Source organism: Phyllobates terribilis, unplaced genomic scaffold (assembly GCF_046119375.1).
Source record: "Phyllobates terribilis strain yellow unplaced genomic scaffold, ASM4611937v1 Scaffold_2__4_contigs__length_985480577, whole genome shotgun sequence".
NCBI classification, from domain to species: domain Eukaryota; kingdom Metazoa; phylum Chordata; class Amphibia; order Anura; family Dendrobatidae; genus Phyllobates; species Phyllobates terribilis.
Genome location: NW_027362762.1, coordinates 954,651,669 through 954,672,956, shown reverse-complemented (window position 1 = coordinate 954,672,956; position 21,288 = coordinate 954,651,669). Strand labels below are relative to the sequence as shown.

The following is a 21,288-nucleotide window of genomic DNA, read 5'->3' as shown; positions in this document are numbered from 1 at the left end:
TTATACCATGATATTTAGACTAGCACTTATAACACGGCAGATTATTTGGGGACAGATATTTACACATACACTTTCATGGCAACACAGTGTTGGTTATAAATCTATTTCCAGATCCAGTGTCCTGATGAGGGAGAGTATCTCGGCATATCTTGTGTTATAAAAAGTTTTTTTTAAGCATTCATCTAAAATAATCTACTAGGAGATTAAAATCTCTTCTAACGAGCAAGTCTAAATAATACCCCAAATTCATTGTACCATGTCCAGCACGCTGGAGTATATTCCTGGTCCTATATTACTACCCTTGCATCACACACAAGCAACATACGTAAACTCTCACATTCAATGTTGAAATTCTATTGTTTGTGAACTTGTTTATCTGTTGAACTTTTGGTTTTTGGTTTTTTTTTTTGCAAATTTCTACATATCCAGCAGGTGGCAGCACAACACAACAGATTGAGACTCGTAGAAAATAGACACGGATTCCTCATTTGATTAAAGAATATTTATCAACTGTTATAATACAGAACTGAAAACAGGAAAGTCCAGGAAATCTTTTTTTTCCGTTAGTATATTTCTTTTTAATTTTTTTTTTTTTTTTTACAAAATATACAAAAAAAATAGTTTTAACCGCTTCTTCCAAGGTGTTTACATGCTCATAACACATGATGAAGCTCCCTGATTTGTAGGTCTCATGCGTCTACAGTATCTTATAAGCCATTACCATCCCATAACCAGATGGGAACAATCTGGAATAAATCTGCTACATTCTGAGAGAAGGACCTTTAAGTAGTGGACAGCAGATGGTTAGTGGTGCTAGATTCTATTGAGCCCTATGAGGCTGGGTTCCCCTATAGCGGTTGGGACTTGAACATTTCTTTTGCATTGTTTTATTTATTTTTATTTTTTAGCCTGGTTCCAGACTCCAAAAAAAAGTTTTTTTTTATTTAATTCATCAATTTTTGGCAAGAAAATCCAACACAGATGGTTAATGTGTCCCTCAAGGTCGCAGTCGCTCTATGGGAACCTCAAGGTCGCAATCGCTCTATGGGAACCGTGCCTTACAGTGTATAAATGCATTTCACATCTTCATGACTGTGACCCAAACTTTTATCTCTACCCCCCTCCCTCCCCCATTTGGCTAATCAAAGTATTTTGTAAACAGTTGAAACTTTTTTTGAAACAAAAAGATACTTTGTAACACGAATGGAACTATCGCCTCTTCTAGGTCTGTTCCGTCATTGAGGACCAATCCTGGGTTAACGGAATTTGGAAGGGAGCGGACGGGATTTTCGGGGGAGAGGGAGGGTGGCCATAGATCCTGCTCTGGACATAAAGCCACACAGAAACTTTGGGGTCATAAACTGAAATTTTTGCCAATAACTTCCAAAAATTTGGAATCGTTTGCAGTAAATTTGGGAGAACAGATGCAAATATTGAGTTTCAATGTGAAACATGGAGTAAAACTGGAGGATTCCAAAGAAATATCCTAAACATTTGTTTGGATCCAAAGTAGAAGTTTAAATACAGCTGAGGGGTAGTCGAAATAGGCAGCTGCCTAGGGCACCATTGATGGAAGGGCGCCGTATATGGACTTTCTAAAAAAAAAAATAACGCCTCTGATAGAAGAGTAATCGGACAGTGAAGAAGAGGAGCTGCAGAAAGCTGGTGGGCCCTTGTAAAAATACATGGTAAGGGGCCCAGATGAGACTGCATTGGGAACTGTCGGACATTTTTTTGAGGGACAGTTAATAGATTTATCTTGGATTTTTTAAAGGATTTTTTCACTTTCTCCTATTTGGGTGGCTACAGATCTTCCAGAATTTGGGCTCCTATCTGGGGGTGCATGGCACGTCTCTTGGGGATACTCGGACTCCTCTTTGTGCATTTTGTAGGTGCAGCTCGATACGTACATAGATTTGGGGGCACTTACATGTCATTTATTTAATTTAGGTTTACCTGACTTAAAAATATTGAAAATCCTTGTTCAAGAAAGTTTCAGGTGTTAAAGGGTTTGCCCCAATTTTACAAGTTATCACAGGGTATTGCCGATACCTGGGGGTCTGGCTGCTGGGACACCCCCACTAATCCAGGTACTAAAAGCCTCTGTTATATCAGGCAGTGTCAGGTACACGCAAGAAATCCGTAAAAGTCCCTTTTTAAAGGGTGTGAACACTTTTGCAACTATTCATATTCCTCCACTGTTGCAAAAATAGGAAGTCATTTTGCAATTGTTCAAACAAATAAAATCACCTAGTGTTTGTTTGTATGCAGCTGTTTATTTACATGCATTCCGTGTGTCTCCATGGTGACAGACTACAAAAGAGCCGTCTGTAGTCTGATCCTGCAGTCAAGGGGTAGAAGGGGCAGGGTGACCGATGGCTGCAAGATCAAACTGTACACAGGAGATTTTAAATCAAGACGACTTGCAACATTGTTTTCATTTTATATGCAAAGAATAAAGGCATGCAAAAGTATTCACGCCCTTTACTGTTACATTTTTACCAATAAGTTGATTTTACGCTTGTTATTCGGGGTGAAATCTGATGCATAATGGTAGACGCAAGGTCATGGTGGATCCCAGTAAGTGCTCGGTGTAAGACTCGGTGACGACAGCTGGTGCTAATGTTTCTGCAGTGTCTTAGTGTCTCCCGTTCCCTCGACTGCATTGTGCTGCAGCCAGGGACACTGATGTTTGAGAGTCGCAATGCTTCACGCACTCGGCTGCCTTGCCAATATAGAGGGAAATGCAGAGATCCGTATAGAAATATCCATCCTGAGGGGGTGAACTTTACGCTACTTAATGTGCAGAGGCCAAAAAAAGAACACGGGATTATATACACAAAAACCATAAAACTGAAAATCTAGACGTTAGAATAATAAAGAATTCCCCCCCTCCTTTGTCTTTACAGCTCATCCGGGAAACTGAATTTCGGGAAATGGGTAACGTAAATTAATTGAGCAATTCGGACCCTTGGAGATGAGATAGGGATAAATGTAAAATTATAGAGGATAGTCATTAGGATTAGCTCTGCAAGGTGAAAATGGATATAGACCGCGGGTTATTCTCACACCGTTCCCAAAAACGTTATATTCCCATCTCAAGAAGACAACCTAGTTTGGGAAAACTTAACCAACTGGAAGCACTCAACAAACTGGGACCACTGCAACCAACTGGGACCACTGCAACCAACTGGGGCCACTGCAACCAACTGGGGCCACTGCAACCAACAGGGACCACTGCAACCAACTGGGACCACTGCAACCAACTGGGACCACTGCAACCAACTGGGACCACTGCAACCAACTGGGATCTCTGCAACCAACTGGGACCACTGCAACCTGCGAAGTTGCTCAAGGGCAACCTACAATTGTTAACCCCATGGAGGTGACTCCAAACCTTGCTGACTTCTCCTTAGGATAAACCACTCATATTAAGATTGGTGGTGTCCAAACTTTCACCACCCCTGGTGAAGTTATTGATTGCCAAGCATTGTTCTTTTGGTAGGGGTAATCATATGACGGCTCAGTCCTATCTAAGTGAATTGGACAAGGATGTAATACCAGGCACCTCCACTATCAAACGCATGGCGCTGTCTCTGGAGGATGGTCTCTTCCATCAGCGCATGAACCTACAGCCACCACTGATCAGACGTTCTAAGATTGGGCCAACAATATGTCGTCTCGGAAAACCTCTTCAATACACTCAATGATGACATGAGAATGGGTAAGATTACGTGGGATGTTCCAAAATTTGAGAATGACCTTAGAGTACCCTAAAAATATTAATACGCTGCTGTTTTTGAACACCGATTTGAAGGGACCACCTCTACGAGAGTGGCTCCGACTCGGGTCAACTTAGGTCCTCCAAAGCTATGATGCCACGATGAGTTGGTGACAATTCCGCAACCTCTTTATTTCACTGAACCTTCTAGGAAATGATGTTTGGCTTAGGGTAATCAAAAAGGTACCGGGGGGGGGACCCTCTATTCATGAGCTGAAATGCGTCAAGAAAAGGAAGGGGGTCTAGGATCCACCTTGGTCCACCAGCAATCGATTTGTCATTTCGAAAGTATTGTTGCAAAAATTTTGGGAATTCCAATCAACGTAGCAAAGAAATGTCTCCATTGTGGAGGGCGACCTGCTACTAGATCAATGTGAGGATTGCGGTGGTCCCTACTTCAGTCCTGGGTTGTCCCTTCTGAGCTGATCACTTTGTAAATTCTCAAAAATTTCGACCCTCGTTACCGTTTAGTTGCCTTCAGTGGTACAAAGTATCAAAGTTTCCGGTCACGTTATATTTATGCATTAGAAAAAACAATCCGGGCATTCTTTTTTTTTGTTTGTTTGTTTTCTTTTTTTTTTATCGTATTTTTTTTTTTTACCAATATCACTCAAGAAACAGGATTTCATGCGGCAGGCCGGGCATCTCAAAACATTATGCAAGATGCAGGAAACCGAGTTTTACAATTTTTACGTTTTTTTCTTCTTTTTTTTTTATTTTATCGGCCACAGCAAATGTAAACATAGCAGGAGGACGACAGTAATTTACTGACTGCTGAGACCCAATGAACTGTCAGAGAGTCACTGGGGGGGGGGGATGGGGTGTACAGAAAACGCACTCAGGCATCGCCCATTACCCAACCCCCACCCATGATTAGTGGATGCCCAGCACCCATATAGTAACACTAAGAAGAAGGGAACTTATCAAATCCATTGAAGGGAACCTGTCCGGTGTTATTATGGCCAAAACCGGCCTCCACAACCATCCAGCGCTGCTCCAGATCAGTCTTTCTTAGACTCATCAGGGACCTAATTTTGCTAAAATAATAAATATAAAGACAACTTGCGCTTTATAAATTAGAGATGCTGTCAGGCTTTATCCATCCAATAATGATTTATGTCCCAAGACTCTTTAAATCCTGTGCATGCGCCATTGACATCCACATCCGGTGCATCCACAATGATGCAGGCTGTACTCTCCTTGCTCTTGAGGTGCATGGATAAATCCAGGAAAAAAGCATTACAATTATCGTACATGCAGCAGAAGACATCATCGGCGCATGCGCAGGATTTAATAGACTGGGCATGATGTACCTCGTCTTAGGGATGTCCATCAAGCCATAGAAAGGGCACAGCGCTTTTCATCCACCCAATATTGCTTGATATCCCAAACCCTTCTGAAATCCTGCGTGTGTGCCATTAACGTCTACGTCCGGCACATGCGCAGTGAGGATGGTTGTGAATTCCTTGCTTTTGCAGTGCATGGATAAATCCAGGAAAAAATCACCACAATTATCAAGTAGACATCATCGGCGCATGCGCAGGATTTAAGAGACTGGCCATGATGTACCCGATCATCAGAGATGTCCATCAAGCAATAGTCCTCTCCATCGACACAATATCGACTGTTGTCCCAAGCCTTTCTGAAATCCTGCGAATGTGCCGTTGACGTCAATGCATGCACACTGAGACAGGTTGTACTTTCCTTGCTCGTTCTGTGCATGGATGAATCCAGGAAAAAAACAACACAGTTATCATACATGCGCCAGGAAGAGACATCATCGTTGATGTCCACTTCTAGAGAATGAATGCGCAATGAGGATGGTTGTACTTTCTTTGATTGTGCAGTGCATAGATACATTTGGGGAAAGTACATTATAATTTACTCTGCATGCGCCAGGAGTAGACATCATTGGCGCATGCTCAGGATTTCAGGCACTGGCCATGATGTAGTCCGTCATTAGGGATGTCAACCAAGCCATAGCTTGACTTTTGGACATAGTCTCCACAACTTCTTGACTTGGAACCTGTAAATTTGCCATTAGTTACCTTTACGCTACTTCAGGCCATTACTATGGCTAAGAAACCCTGATCGAGACAGTAATGTACACCACTGGCGAGTCGTGGTGGTGGCGGCAGTTTGGGGGTTAAAAAAATACCTAACAGGTTCCCTTTAATGAGAAATCTGTCTGGTACAAGACCTACAAGCAAGTGCAACCTCTGACCCCAATTATTGTATTAATCAAACCAAATGTTTTACCCAACCCCCCATTAAAAATAGTGGTATCCATACATTTTATAGATTACTACCATGCAAGCCATACATACCCACATTAGTGTGCTGCCAAGCATTCCACCCCATGGGTGGCTGGCACATCGAATGCCGCAAAGCTTTGCTTTAAATATTGAGTTTCTGTATTCAAGTCATTAAGAAGGTATATGTACCCCTGGTAATATTAGAACTATTATTAGAAACATTCTTCCTCGGCCAAAATGCATATATTTTTCTTTTGTAGAGGACATATGGAAAATTTGAAAATGGATGCATGGATTACTTTGAAGATATTTTTCTCTATTTCCAAAATATTAGAATAACTCCCCCTCCCTCAACCCACGTATCCATAATATATTAGTGAAGGGATAAGTCAGGGTATAGGCAGCACCTGTCTGGAACCCATTACCGTGCCGGTGAGTTAATGCTCTACTGTAATAATGCAGCAGTTGGTTAATTGACATCATATTCCGAAAGGGAAACAAAAGTGAACAGTGAATAACACATTTATGGAACATTTGGATGAAATTATAACGGGGAAATAACAAGAACGACCATCAGATAAACTATTGACCTATGGAAATTTTTGCAAAAAAACTTCACTCGTTGGAATCCTGGACCCAGTCTCTTCAACTCGGATAGTAAGATTGGTGGTAAATTGAATATTGAAGGGGACCAGTCACCAGATCGGGTGATACCTTCATAATAGCTGAATTGATGGGCAAAATGGCTTCCAAAAAATAACCCCAAAGGGCCAAAAGACCCATGATTCTTTATAAACAACCATAAGACCAATATAGGCTTTACCCAATGGGAGAGTGGTTGCCAATATGGCAATGGTTTCTCCAGATTGCCCAATTGGGAGGCCATTTAGTGGGGTCAACAAGTATCCACTTGTTCAGTTTTACTATCGTAACTGGGGCCAAGTTACCAATACCGAACATTGTGGCCATAGACATTAGATTTTACTTTCCAGGAGGATCCCAACATCTCCCACTGGGAAAAATCTGAGGATTTCAACCCAATCTACCTTTGTCTCCCCAAGAGGTAAGGATCTAACATAGAAACTACATGCTTGTTCGGCAAGACTGAAGCATGTTCATGGCCATAAATAACGATCATGGGTTTCTATCAAGGATTTTGACATTGGAAACCAAAAGATGAAAATCTTATCTTAGAGATATCTAGAGAGAGGTATAGAACGTATGACCTTTGAACAAAAGTTTTTTCAACATGGTAAAGTTTGGCTCTGGTATATATATAATGCGGTAACTCTGCAGACATCAATTATCAGGCACATAAACTCTGGAGATCCAGTATTTCAACCAAGGTCCGCTTCGAATGGAGTTTGTCCCCCTTTTTCCGTTGCCACTTGGATGGATTTGCAGCATAAGGAGACTTAACTGTTCCTTATAGGTTGCCTTCTCCCACTTAATAATAGTAATACATGATAGCTTCAGCCCTTGTCTGGGTCAAAAGACAGGAGTTGAAGGATAACACTCAACGCCAAGGCTGGTTGACCCATTGGTGTTCATGTAGGACAAACACTAGAGATCTCAATTCCTTGCCAGTCATTCATCATTATATTCCCCCCCGGAAACTCTGCATGGCCCCAAGATCACATCACCAGGATGTAACCTTCTGAAGACCACAGCAAATTTCTTAAAAAAAATTCTTCCATAGTTCATATAATTCATCTCAAGTGGACAACCCCTCGCTTCCTGAGAAATGGTGGAACTAAAGGTTCACGCATGGTCTCGAACAGAAGCTGAAAGACCATGATAGGACATCTAGTTCTAAAACCGCTTAAACCAAGTTTCATTTAAAAAGAAATATATATATATATATATATAAAAAAAAAAAAACAACAATGGGAATTTTTGTTGGGAGAAAATACATGAATACATTTGCCAAACACGATACGATGGTCTAGTTTTCGAACGTTGACACAATGATGACTAGAGAGCCCCTAAAAAAATAATCAAGTACGGCTAAAAATATTCTTCACACATAATAAATTCTGTAAAAGAATGCAAAAGAGGTTCTAACATCTCAAAGTATGACCAAATGTTTGAAGGAGGAAAAAAAAAAAATCTTGATCTTGAACTGATGCAGTTTATGGGATCTTGAGGGATCTTTCCATGATGAAGTCCTCCTGTGTTGGGGGGGGATCATATAATGTTTCGCACAGTTGGATGTTCTTCCATGGAGATGAGTATGGTAAGGTAACATGAATAAAGTGCTGGAGTGATTTGGGATTGGGATGATCATTTCTTTAGCTGGTGACTTGTAGGGTGGTGGAGACAGGGTGGGTATGGGTGGTGGAGACATGGTGGGTCTGGGTGGGGAGGGGGCTCGTTAGCACCATCTTCAATGAACAAGATATCTGGTTGGATTCCAAGTAAGGTGGATGTTACAAAAATAAAGCCTCTAATGGGGCTTCTTCATGTGAGTGAGATGAGCTGAACAAGAGTACGGGAGGCACATATGTTATTCTGTGTTGGAAGCCCCGGGGCTGTGCTTGGCACTACAAGGACAAGTTCTAATCTCGGGAATACCGTCCACACTTCATCTGTTTAATCCTTGTCTTAGGGTATGTCTGCTCTGACAAGAGCAAATTACCAACCTCTTCCAGTTGTAGATTGCCTGGATGAAAGGAAGGAACAGAGAAGCACACGTGATGTTCTTTCATCCCACATGCTAACACGGCTCTTCTTTGCCCCAAGATGACTTTAGGCTCTTTCTATACCAGCGACCCCGCTCTACTCTGAGCCGGTATCATGACTGGTACGGCACCTATCCTTTCTAACGTGGCTTGGCTCACAGCGTAAGACCTAGTTTGAGACGGTTTAGCTTTCCTGCCAACCGTGCCGTTGCTTCTACCTCCAGTCTTTGGAGAAGGGGCCGTGTTAGCGGTCACCACCAATGTCTTTGGAGGACCTGAAGAAGGTTGTCCACCATTAGCATACGTTGGTCTTGGGTGACCAGTGACTGATCGAGCAGAGGGTTGGCGGCAACCGTTGCAGTTGTAATGGACGTAAGAACCGGTGTTAAAATTGGACTTGGAGTTACTCCAGTAGTGACCGTTGAAGGTGTTCGTGTTGGTGGACGTAAGTGTATCATGCTCGGAGGAGGAGGCATCGGGGTGAAAGACTTTGGTAGACAATGAGCACTTTGGAGGAAGATCGTCCTCTCTAGAAAGATAAGGAAAGTAAGATATAAATAGTTGGGCTTTACTTCATCATAAATCATCTTTAGTTTTACATTATATTAGTACAATGACCATAATAAGGCTAGCAGCGTGGGCAACAACATGATGTTCTTCTGACAGCAGAGCTCAATGTCAAGCAGCAGCTGCCAAAGCAAATATTGGATATAACTCTTTCCATCATTATGCAAACCCATAGTAGACCCAACTCTATGACTGAGCGTGAAGACAAATAAGACATATTCTTGTAACACAGACAATCCGAAGATGTCCTCCTTCCATCATACCTGATCTCATTCGGGATTTCATCTTCCTCTTCTTTGTGCCTGTTCCTCCAGTAGAACAACCCAACAGCCACCACGACTATACAGATGACCAGCACCAACAACCCCCCCGCGATGGCTCCGGCTATAAGACTCATGCTCTGGTGCTGGGCTAAGGACATAAGAGGGAGTACGGTTAGCACAATATTGCTACACAAAGGAGATCTGATGAGGAGGAGAAATGGGTCATTAAAGGGATTGTCCAACCTCACATAAAAGCCATCAGGGCGATCAGCTGATCACCATATTCTGGATGCCATGGACCCCTCTGATCAGCAGAAGGAAGCAAATAAAAGGGATGACCGCGTAATACACGGTCAGCCCATGCGAGAGCTACTCTGCCCATCTACAAGCCACTCCGACTAATAGGCCGTATACTTCTCTTACAACTCCATCATAGAGAAAGCAGCTCACCACTGGCCCACCAGGTTGGTTTTATTAACCTACTAAATACCAGGAATACTATTAAATATTACAATTATTAACCCCACAAGCCACCAGGAATATTATTAACTAATGCAACACATAATATAATAATCATTAACCCACGAGCCACCAGGAATATTATTAACTAATGTAACACTTAATATATTAATTATTAACCCACGAGCCACCAGGAACATTATTAACTAATGTAACACTTAATATATTAATTATTAACCCACGAGTCACCAGGAATATTATTAACTAATGCAACACATAATATATTAATTATTAACCCACGAGTCACCAGGAACATTATTAACTAATGTAACACTTAATATATTAATTATTAACCCACGAGCCACCAGGAATATTATTAACTAATGCAACACATAATATAATAATTATTAACCCACGAGCCACCAGGAATATTATTAACTAATGCAACACATAATATAATAATTATTAACCCACGAGCCACCAGGAACATTATTAACTAATGCAACACATAATATATTAATTATTAACCCACAAGCCACCAGGAACATTATTAACTAATGCAACACATAATATATTAATTATTAACCCACAAGCCACCAGGAACATTATTAACTAATGCAACACATAATATATTAATTATTAACCCACGAGTCACCAGGAATATTATTAACTAATGCAACACATAATATATTAATTATTAACCCACGAGTCACCAGGAATATTATTAACTAATGCAACACATAATGTATTAATTATTAACCCACGAGCCACCAGGAACATTATTAACTAATGCAACACATAATATATTAATTATTAAGCCACGAGTCACCAGGAATATTATTAACTAATGCAACACATAATATATTAATTATTAACCCACGAGCCACCAGGAATATTATTAACTAATGCAACACATAATATATTAATTATTAACCCACGAGCCACCAGGAATATTATTAACTAATGCAACACATAATATATTAATTATTAACCCACGAGTAACCAGGAATATTATTAACTAATGCAACACATAATATATTAATTATTAACCCACGAGCCACCAGGAATATTATTAACTAATGCAACACATAATGTATTAATTATTAACCCACGAGCCACCAGGAATATTATTACTAATTATTAATAACTAACCCACACCACTAGGAATATGCTTTAATTATTAATTACTAACTCAGTAGCCACCAAGAATATTATTACTTAACCGACTAGATGCCAGGACTATTACATAATATTCCTGTTGGTTAGTGGGTTAATAATTAAAATTATACCAGGACTATTGTTACCTAATTATTAATTACTAACCACGAGGAATATTATTATTTTATTATTAATTACTGACCCAGTAGCCACCACGAATATTATCACTTAATTATTAACCTACTAGATATCAGGACTATTATTACCTAATTATTAATTACTAACCCACCAACCATCAGGAATATTATTACTTTATTATTAATTACTAACCCAGGAGCCAAAAGGAATCTTATTACATAGTTATTAATTATTAACCACCAGGAATTATGACCTTTTATAATACCTAATATAATAATCATCAATCCATTAGCCAATAGGAATATTATTAATGCTTCTAAAAGCTAGTATTTTACTTATTAACCCATTAGCCACCAGGAATATTAAATATAACACCTAGTATATTACTTACTAACCTACTAACCACCAGGAATAATATTATTATTATTCTTAGACTAAATATATTCATTATTAACCCACAAGCCACCAGGACTATTATTAAATATTAAAAGACTAAACATATTAATAATTAACCTACTAGGCCACCAGGGATATTATTAATCCTCTCATGAATCTGTGATTTTTCAGGGGTTTTTTTCGCTTCCCTTTTATTTTTTTTTCTCCCCTTCATAACTTTTTTTTCCCCACCAAGTGCTTGTGACTTGTGGGACAAGTTGTAGCCAACAGGGCTAATAAGCGAAAACCACCAGGTCACCATCTATGATTATTACTCCACAAGGTGGTTAGATTTTAATGCCCTCTAGGTGACCAGGGATGTTTTTTTATTAACCACTAGACTACCAGGAGCCATGTCCCAAATTTTCAGCAGAGCTTCTATCTGATAGAAAGAAAAAGGAGGAGGAACTTACGAGCAACAACTTGCAGGTCGAGAAGGCAGGTTCGGGCACCCATGAGATTGGATGATACACACTGATATCGCCCTGAGGATGCAGTGCTTATGTTCTTTAGTAAGATAGTACCTTGAAACTGGTCTGAAAATGAAAGAAGATGTCAGAAAATGCTGAATTCGGACTCTAAGGACCGGTGCTAAAGTCAGGAACTCTGTATATAAAAGAGTGCAAGAAGAAGAGAAGGGACCAATGGCAAACTGGGCCAGCTCCGAGGGCTCCGAGCATTTAGGGGGGGGGGCTCTATGGATATGTTCACACGTTTTGTTTTTGCAACTTTTTTTTTGTTGCGTTTTTTTTTTTTTTTAATGCAAATTAAAAAAACTGCTTTTCCATTTCCAGCAAAGTCCAATCTTGTTGCGCTCTTTAAAATCCACAGAATAGTCAATTCTTTCAATGTTTTTTGCAGAATTTTTAACCCATAGAAAGTAATGAGAAAGTGCAAAAAAAAAAAAAGCTGCAACAACGTTGTTTGCGGCATTATTCGCAGCGCTTTTTAAGTGTTTTTGGTGAATAAAACTAGCTTTATTAAGCATGTACTGTAGACAAAGCACACAAGCAGTCCGCACTTAAAAAACGCTGCAAAAACAAAAGTTTCAAAAAACCGCTGCGAAAATGCTGAAAAAAAGGAGAGTTTTGGCTGCAGAAAAGGCAGCATGTGAACACAGCCTTAGTGTTACGTCTATAAAATATAAGTGAGCAAAATAAATAAATAAATAAACTGCACCAGAGGTGATAAAATTCTGGCTGCCTGCTGCCACCACTAGAGGGAGCTCACTGTAGTCCTATGCTGTAAACTGCTCGAGTGGCAGCTAAAGGGGGTTTGCTTGTAACCTGTAAATGTGGAGACACATAGATCTGCATGGGAGCTGTATACACAAAACGGTAATAGGGTACAGAGGGGATAAAGTATCACTATGCAGACTACACAGGGTTCTAATCTGTAACTGTGGAGACACATAAATCTGCACAGCAGCTGTGTACACAAAATGGAAAGAGATTTTGACTGCAATTGATCAGTAATGTTGATTTCTTTCCTTTTCTTATAATAGATGTACTAAAGCTATCAAAAGATGGCTGCAAAACTAATCACGCCCTTTATGAGGTCAAATAACCTGAATATTAAAGGGATTTTACCAAGTTTAGAAGTTATCCTCTATCAATAGGATAGGGCATGACTTCCCAATCGCTGGGGGTCCGGCCGCTGGGACCCCCACCAATCCCGAGAACCGGAGCTCTGATCAGCGCCACGTGAACGGAGCGGTGGTCGATCGTGCGCTCTACTGCTCCACTCATACTTCTGGGAGGTCCGAACACCAACTGAACGCTGCACTCGGCTGTCTCCGGCGGTCTCATAGGGAATAAATCAAGTGGCAGCACACATGATCCACAACCACTCCATTCACACGGTCATCACTCTGGACTGATGGGGGTCCCAGTGGTCGGACCCCCAGTTATTGGAAAAATATATCCTATCCTGTGAATAGGAGAAAACTTCCAAACTTGGTACAACCTCATTAAGAATTGAATCACGTATGTCACTAGCTGCAGCAGTCTATTTCTCACGTATGTCACTAGCTGCAGCAGTCTATTTCTCACGTATCTCACTAGTTACAGCAGTCTATTTCTCACGTATGTCACTAGTTACAGCAGTCTATTTCTCACGTATCTCACTAGCTGCAGCAGTCTATTTCTCACGTATGTCACTAGCTGCAGCAGTCTATTTCTCACGTATGTCACTAGCTGCAGCAGTCTATTTCTCACGTATGTCACTAGTTACAGCAGTCTATTTCTCACGTATGTCACTAGCTGCAGCAGTCTATTTCTCACGTATGTCACTAGTTACAGCAGTCTATTTCTCACGTATGTCACTAGCTGCAGCAGTCTATTTCTCATGTATGTCACTAGCTGCAGCAGTCTATTTCTCACGTATGTCACTAGTTACAGCAGTCTATTTCTCACGTATCTCACTAGCTGCAGCTGTCTATTTCTGACGTATCTCACTAGTTACAGCAGTCTATTTCTCACGTATGTCACTAGTTACAGCAGTCTATTTCTCACGTATGTCACTAGCTGCAGCAGTCTATTTCTCACGTATGTCACTAGTTACAGCAGTCTATTTCTCACGTATCTCACTAGCTGCAGCTGTCTATTTCTCACGTATCTCACTAGTTACAGCAGTCTATTTCTCACGTATGTCACTAGTTACAGCAGTCTATTTCTCACGTATGTCACTAGCTGCAGCAGTCTATTTCTCACGTATGTCACTAGTTACAGCAGTCTATTTCTCACGTATGTCACTAGCTGCAGCAGTCTATTTCTCACGTATGTCACTAGTTACAGCAGTCTATTTCTCACGTATCTCACTAGCTGCAGCAGTCTATTTCTCACGTATCTCACTAGTTACAGCAGTCTATTTCTCACGTACCTCACTAGCTACAGCAGTCTATTTCTCACATATGTCACAAGCTGCAGCAGTCTATTTCTCACGTATTTCACTAGCTGCAGCGTCTATTTCTCACGTATGTCACTAGCTGCAGCAGTCTATTTCTCACGTATGTCACTACCTGCAGCAGTCTATTTCTCACGTATGTCACTAGTTACAGCAGTCTATTTCTCATGTATGTCACTAGCTGCAGCAGTCTATTTCTCACGTATGTCACTAGCTGCAGCAGTCTATTTCTCACGTATGTCACTGGATGCAGCAGTCTATTTCTCACGTATGTCACTAGTTACAGCAGTCTATTTCTCACGTATGTCACTAGTTGCAGCTGTCTATTTCTCACGTATCTCACTAGTTACAGCAGTCTATTTCTCACGTATGTCACTAGTTACAGCAGTCTATTTCTCACGTATGTCACTAGCTGCAGCAGTCTATTTCTCACGTATGTCACTAGTTACAGCAGTCTATTTCTCACGTATCTCACTAGCTGCAGCAGTCTATTTCTCACATATCTCACTAGTTACAGCAGTCTATTTCTCACGTACCTCACTAGCTACAGCAGTCTATTTCTCACATATGTCACTAGCTGCAGCAGTCTATTTCTCACGTATGTCACTAGCTGCAGCAGTCTATTTCTCACGTATATCACTAGCTGCAGCGTCTATTTCTCACGTATGTCACTAGCTGCAGCAGTCTATTTCTCACGTATGTCACTACCTGCAGCAGTCTATTTCTCACGTATGTCACTAGCTGCAGCAGTCTATTTCTCACGTATATCACTAGCTGCAGCGTCTATTTCTCACGTATGTCACTAGCTGCAGCAGTCTATTTCTCACGTATGTTACTACCTGCAGCAGTCTATTTCTCACGTATGTCACTAGTTACAGCAGTCTATTTCTCACGTATGTCACTACCTGCAGCAGTCTATTTCTCACGTATCTCACTAGTTACAGCAGTCTATTTCTCACGTATATCACTAGCTGCAGCAGTCTATTTCTCACGTATGTCACTGGATGCAGCAGTCTATTTCTCATGTATGTCACTAGTTACAGCAGTATATTTCTCACGTGTCTCACTAGCTGCAGCAGTCTATTTCTCACGTATATCACTAGCTGCAGCAGTCTATGACGCGCCCCTGGGCCTGTGTCGCGCTGCGTTGCGCACGCGGGAGCTTACCCGGAGCCGGATCTGTTGAGGGTTGTAGTCTCGTGGCGGTGACCCGGTCCGTGCCCAGGGTGTCAAACTAAGTGGCAGTCTATGACAGTAGATGTTAACTTGGATGTCGACTACGCCACCCGTTGAGTGCGGCTTTGCAGCCGCCGCTGCAGAACAGTCCGCTGAGGCCGGTGGTATGGGTGCAGCGATGATGTTATAACCCCCAACGGGAGGGGTATGGCCTCAGGGCAGCAGGTGAAGATGATGGGGGTTGTGACGGTGCAGTAAGAAGAGTCAGAGTCAGGAGATGCAGTTTCAGGGTTTTTACTCACGGGTGTTCTCTCAGTCACTCTGGCCTTGAGTGACCACCCGAGCCGTGCTGCGTCCACCAGGTCCTGGACTCGGCTAACCCCCAGGCAGTTCCGGAGCGTGGTCCTGAGCTCCCTTCTCTCTCTCTGTCTCTGGCCGTTCCCACCAGGGATCCACCTTTGGCCGGCTCCCTCGGGTCTCTTGGTGGTCAAACCTCCTCTGGGTTCCCTGACCCTATACTTGGTGTGCCTTTCTGGTGGATTTGGTGAGGGTCATGGCAAATCTTGACCACGACCTCCGGTTCCTGGCTGAGGATAAGTGGCCTCCACCAGTTCGGGTTCCGGTACCCGTGTCCGCCAACCCTTCACCCTTTTTGGTCTGATTCTGGGTTCTTAGGGTTCCCTCTGGTCTTCCACTCTGGGCCTTTCTTTCTCCTCTCTCCTCTGCAGGCTTGGCTCTGGAGCTGGGCCCAGCCGGAGCCACAGCTCCCTGTCAGCCCTCCTGGCTGAACTCTTCCTAAAGACTCCCTCAGCTCTCCCTGTCCTAAGATGGTGCCCACCATATATACTCCCTCTATGTGTGAGCCCAGGTGACTAGCACCCAATGAGCTCCTAGCTTTACCCAGAGTACTCCCCCTATCTGCCCCTACACTACTGGGATGTTCCACCCCCCTCCCACTCCAGCCAGGGACAGACGCTGTCGTACCTGCACATTTACTTGGTGGGAGTACCGTAGTTCTGTCCCCCGGAAATGGGATGTATGTAGTGCATGCAGCCTACTGAGCTCAGTCCCACACTCCATCCTTACCCGGGAGTGGAATACCACACCTCTGGGTCGAGGTGCAATACCCCTGTAGCAGCCGAGTCCTCAGGGTGCTACATTCCCCCCTGGTAAATCACAGCACGTCCTCGGGCTGTAAAAGAATAAAATATCCAAAAACATACAATTTTTTTCAAAACATACAAGAACATATCAAACATTAAACATTATCAGATTTAAACAATATAAACTTTTTCTTTCATATAAAACTCTTTCATAATAATGTTCTTTGAGTTACTGGCCACTGTGCGCTTGTGACCAGGTAGAAGTGCAACAGTCAGTTCAAGAACAACAGTTTCCTATAAAACCAGTAGGGGGCGCCTTAGAAAGCGCAACTATATACAAGGGGAGGTGGCCGCTCTCAGTCCTCGGCCAGTGGGGAAAAGGAATGGCTGTTCACAGTCCTCAGCCTGTTAAGGGATAGGGGACACACGGGTTTAAGTTCACACTTGTCCCAACGGGGAACATATTTAAATTAGCAGCAGTTCTTATACCCTTACGGATAACTATGTACAGTTCTTTTTTTACCGTACTCTAATAACGGCGTTCTCCTGATGCTTCCTCCCTGTATTCTTCAGACCCGTCCGGGTCCTCTTGCTCCTCCTGACACCTCAGCTCTTCCTCCGTCAACCGGTGTACATGAAGGGCATAGGGTCCTTTGGCACATTGGTGCCGGGTAAAGGTGACCTCATCACCCAGGTATAGGTCACGACCACTGTGTCCCTCCGGCAGGTGGGACTCAACATCCCTGCGGGTCACGAAGACGTCGCCAGGGGTGCGGTGATCCCGGATGAAGCCCCAACCGTGCTGCAGTTGGAATTTAATTACAGTCCCGGTGGCACGGGGACCGTGGGCTGCACGGGGGTTCCGTCGGGTCCGGCTCTTCTGTTCTGCACTCCTCACTTGCAGCCGCTCCTCGCGGACCCGCCTCTCTCGTCGTTCCCGGTCGAAAACCTCTAATTGCTGCCGGCAGCACTCTGCTCGCTGGGCTGCGGCCGCCCGGGTCTCTTGAGTGAACCCGATGAGGTCTCCTCCAGTGGGGTCCCACGCAAACTGCGCTTCCTACAGCGAGAGTGGGGTGATCTTGGCGGGCACCGGAGCCGGGATCAGGGGCTCATCCAGGGGTCTTTCTTTCCGGAGTCGGGGATGGTAGTACTCCGGTGACCACTCAAAGGGCTGCCCATCCGGGCAAATATGCTGGGCTAACAAGTCTTCACCCAGGTGCGGCACTGTGGAGGTTGAGGGCGCGGTGGTGGTAGCGGCGCCCGGGTTCACCAGGCCTTGCGACCAGGCCTGGGGCACCCTGAAGGTGAAGGGCACCGTGAAGACGGCGGCGCCCGGGTGTACTTGACTTTGCGACCAGGCCGGTGGCTCGGTAGAGGGCGCTGTTGGTACTGCGGCGCCCGGGGGTACTCGGCCCTGCGACCAGGCCGGTGGCGTCTCCTGCTTGGCCGCGCTCAGGGTTGAGGCGCGTGACGTCACAAGAGGCGTGGCCACGGCTCCTGCTTGAGGCCTAGTCTGGAACGGTAGCGGTGCGGCAACGGGCACGATCGGTGGGATTTCGGGCTCTGCGACGGGGAGCGGGGGTAGGCTTACGGTGGCTGGGCTTGGGGTAGTGACGTCCCCTTTACTTGCCTCCGTCTCTTCAGCTCCCTCTGCGGCGTTGTCTCCGGCCTCCGTCCCTTCTGCATCCTCTTCAGGGGCAGGCGTGCTCCTCGTTGCGGGTGGTGTGCTTCGCTGGCGGGTTCCAGCCTGCTGGGCCATCTCCCTGCTCCACTCCGTCAGCGTTTCTCGCTGCACCTGGGCCATCCTCCGTGCGAGGCCCTCCAGCGCGGTCTGTGCACGCTCCCGATCTCGGGGGAGCTGTGCCAGGATCTCCACCAGGTCTTGTGGAGTGGTAGCTTGCAACAGGCTCCTGACCACAGGGTCGGTGCTGCCTGACTCTCCCTCCATCTCCGGGTACGGCTTCTCTAGACTCCTCCAGGCTGCACCCATCTTCTCTGTTTTGTTCTGTATCCGCCCCCATTGAGGGCGGTCCTGGGGCAACTTGGTGATTGTCAGTTCCAGGGGCAGACCCCCCACGCTGATGGACATCTCAATCATTGCAGTCTCTGCTGGTGGGGGCGGTCTTCGTTTTTGGCGCCATTCTTGGTCCTGGCCCACGATGGGAGGTGGCCTCTTGCCACCCTCTGGCACGCCCATAATGGCGTCCGCTCTGCCAGGGCGGGAAATCTTCTCAGATGGCGGGAACCGCTTCCCAATGGCGGGAAACTCTGTGGATGGCGGGAAAAGACTGCAGATAGCGGGCAAACGGCGGGAAACGATCCGAGATGGCGTCCGATGGCGGGGACCCTCCGGAATTGCCGGGAGACTTCTTTTTACAGTAAATATGAACTTTTCTTCAGGCACGCAGTACCCGGTGGTTGCGGGCACGTTATCCTGCCGACTACGCCAAAGTTGACGCGCCCCTGGGCCTGTGTCGCGCTGCGTTGCGCACGCGGGAGCTTACCCGGAGCCGGATCTGTTGAGGGTTGTAGTCACGTGGCGGTGACCCGGTCCGTGCCCAGGGTGTCAAACTAAGTGGCAGTCTATGGCAGTAGATGTTAACTTGGATGTCGACTACGCCACCCGTTGAGTGCGGCTTTGCAGCCGCCGCTGCAGAACAGTCCGCTGAGGCCGGTGGTATGGGTGCAGCGATGATGTTATAACCCCCAACGGGAGGGGTATGGCCTCAGGGCAGCAGGTGAAGATGATGGTGGTTGTGACGGTGCAGTAAGAAGAGTCAGAGTCAGGAGATGCAGTTTCAGGGTTTTTACTCACGGGTGTTCTCTCAGTCACTCTGGCCTTGAGTGACCACCCGAGCCGTGCTGCGTCCACCAGGTCCTGGACTCGGCTAACCCCCAGGCAGTTCCGGAGCGTGGTCCTGAGCTCCCTTCTCTCTCTCTGTCTCTGGCCGTTCCCACCAGGGATCCACCTTTGGCCGGCTCCCTCGGGTCTCTTGGTGGTCAAACCTCCTCTGGGTTCCCTGACCCTATACTTGGTGTGCCTTTCTGGTGGATTTGGTGAGGGTCGTGGCAATTCTTGACCACGACCTCCGGTTCCTGGCTGAGGATAAGTGGCCTCCACCAGTTCGGGTTCCGGTACCCGTGTCCGCTAACCCTTCACCCTTTTTGGTCTGATTCTGGGTTCTTAGGGTTCCCTCTGGTCTTTCACTCTGGGCCTTTCTTTCTCCTCTCTCCTCTGCAGGCTTGGCTCTGGAGCTGGGCCCAGCCGGAGCCACAGCTCCCTGTCAGCCCTCCTGGCTGAACTCTTCCTAAAGACTCCCTCAGCTCTCCCTGTCCTAAGATGGTGCCCACCATATATACTCCCTCTATGTGTGAGCCCAGGTGACTAGCACCCAATGAGCTCCTAGCTTTACCCAGAGTACTCCCCCTATCTGCCCCTACACTACTGGGATGTTCCACCCCCCTCCCACTCCAGCCAGGGACAGACGCTGTCGTACCTGCACATTTACTTGGTGGGAGTACCGTAGTTCTGTCCCCCGGAAATGGGATGTATGTAGTGCATGCAGCCTACTGAGCTCAGTCCCACACTCCATCCTTACCCGGGAGTGGAATACCACACCTCTGGGTCGAGGTGCAATACCCCTGTAGCAGCCGAGTCCTCAGGGTGCTACATCTATTTCTCACGTATGTCACTAGCTGCAGCAGTCTATTTCTCACGTATGTCACTAGCTGCAGCAGTCTATTTCTCACGTATATCACTAGCTGCAGCAGTCTATTTCTCATGTATCTCACTAGCTGCAGCGTCTATTTCTCACGTATATCACTAGTTACAGCAGTCTATTTCTCACGTATGTCACTAGCTGCAGCAGTCTATTTCTCACGTATATCACTAGCTGCAGCAGTCTATTTCTCACGTATGTCACTAGCTGCAGCAGTCTATTTCTCACGTATGTCACTAGCTGCAGCAGTCTATTTCTCACGTATATCACTAGCTGCAGCAGTCTATTTCTCATGTATCTCACTAGCTGCAGCATCTATTTCTCACGTATATCACTAGCTGCAGCAGTCTATTTCTCACGTATCTCACTAGCTGCAGCAGTCTATTTCTCACGTATCTCACTAGTTACAGCAGTTTATTTCTCACGTATCTCACTAACTGCAGCAGACTATTTCTCACGTATGTCACTAGCTGCAGCAGTCTATTTCTCACGTATCTCACTAGTTACAGCAGTCTATTTCTCACGTATCTCACTTACTGCAGCAGACTATTTCTCACGTATGTCACTAGCTGCAGCAGTCTATTTCTCACGTATCTCACTTACTGCAGCAGACTATTTCTCACGTATGTCACTAGCCGCAGCAGTCTAT

At 44.9% G+C, this 21,288-nt stretch overlaps 1 protein-coding gene across 1 annotated transcript in view; it reads right to left on the bottom strand.

Moving 5' to 3' along the window:
* Positions 1-487: 487 nt before the first annotated feature.
* IGSF11 (immunoglobulin superfamily member 11) overlaps positions 488-21,288 on the bottom strand; it is a 518,147-nt gene continuing 497,346 nt past the window's right edge. The window contains exons 5-7 of the mRNA XM_073668585.1: positions 12,151-12,273; positions 9,548-9,695; positions 488-9,246 (exon numbers count right to left, since the gene is read on the bottom strand). Coding sequence (XP_073524686.1) covers positions 8,796-9,246; positions 9,548-9,695; positions 12,151-12,273 — 722 coding nt within the window. The 3' untranslated portion in view covers positions 488-8,795. The remainder of the gene's footprint in view (positions 9,247-9,547; positions 9,696-12,150; positions 12,274-21,288) is intronic.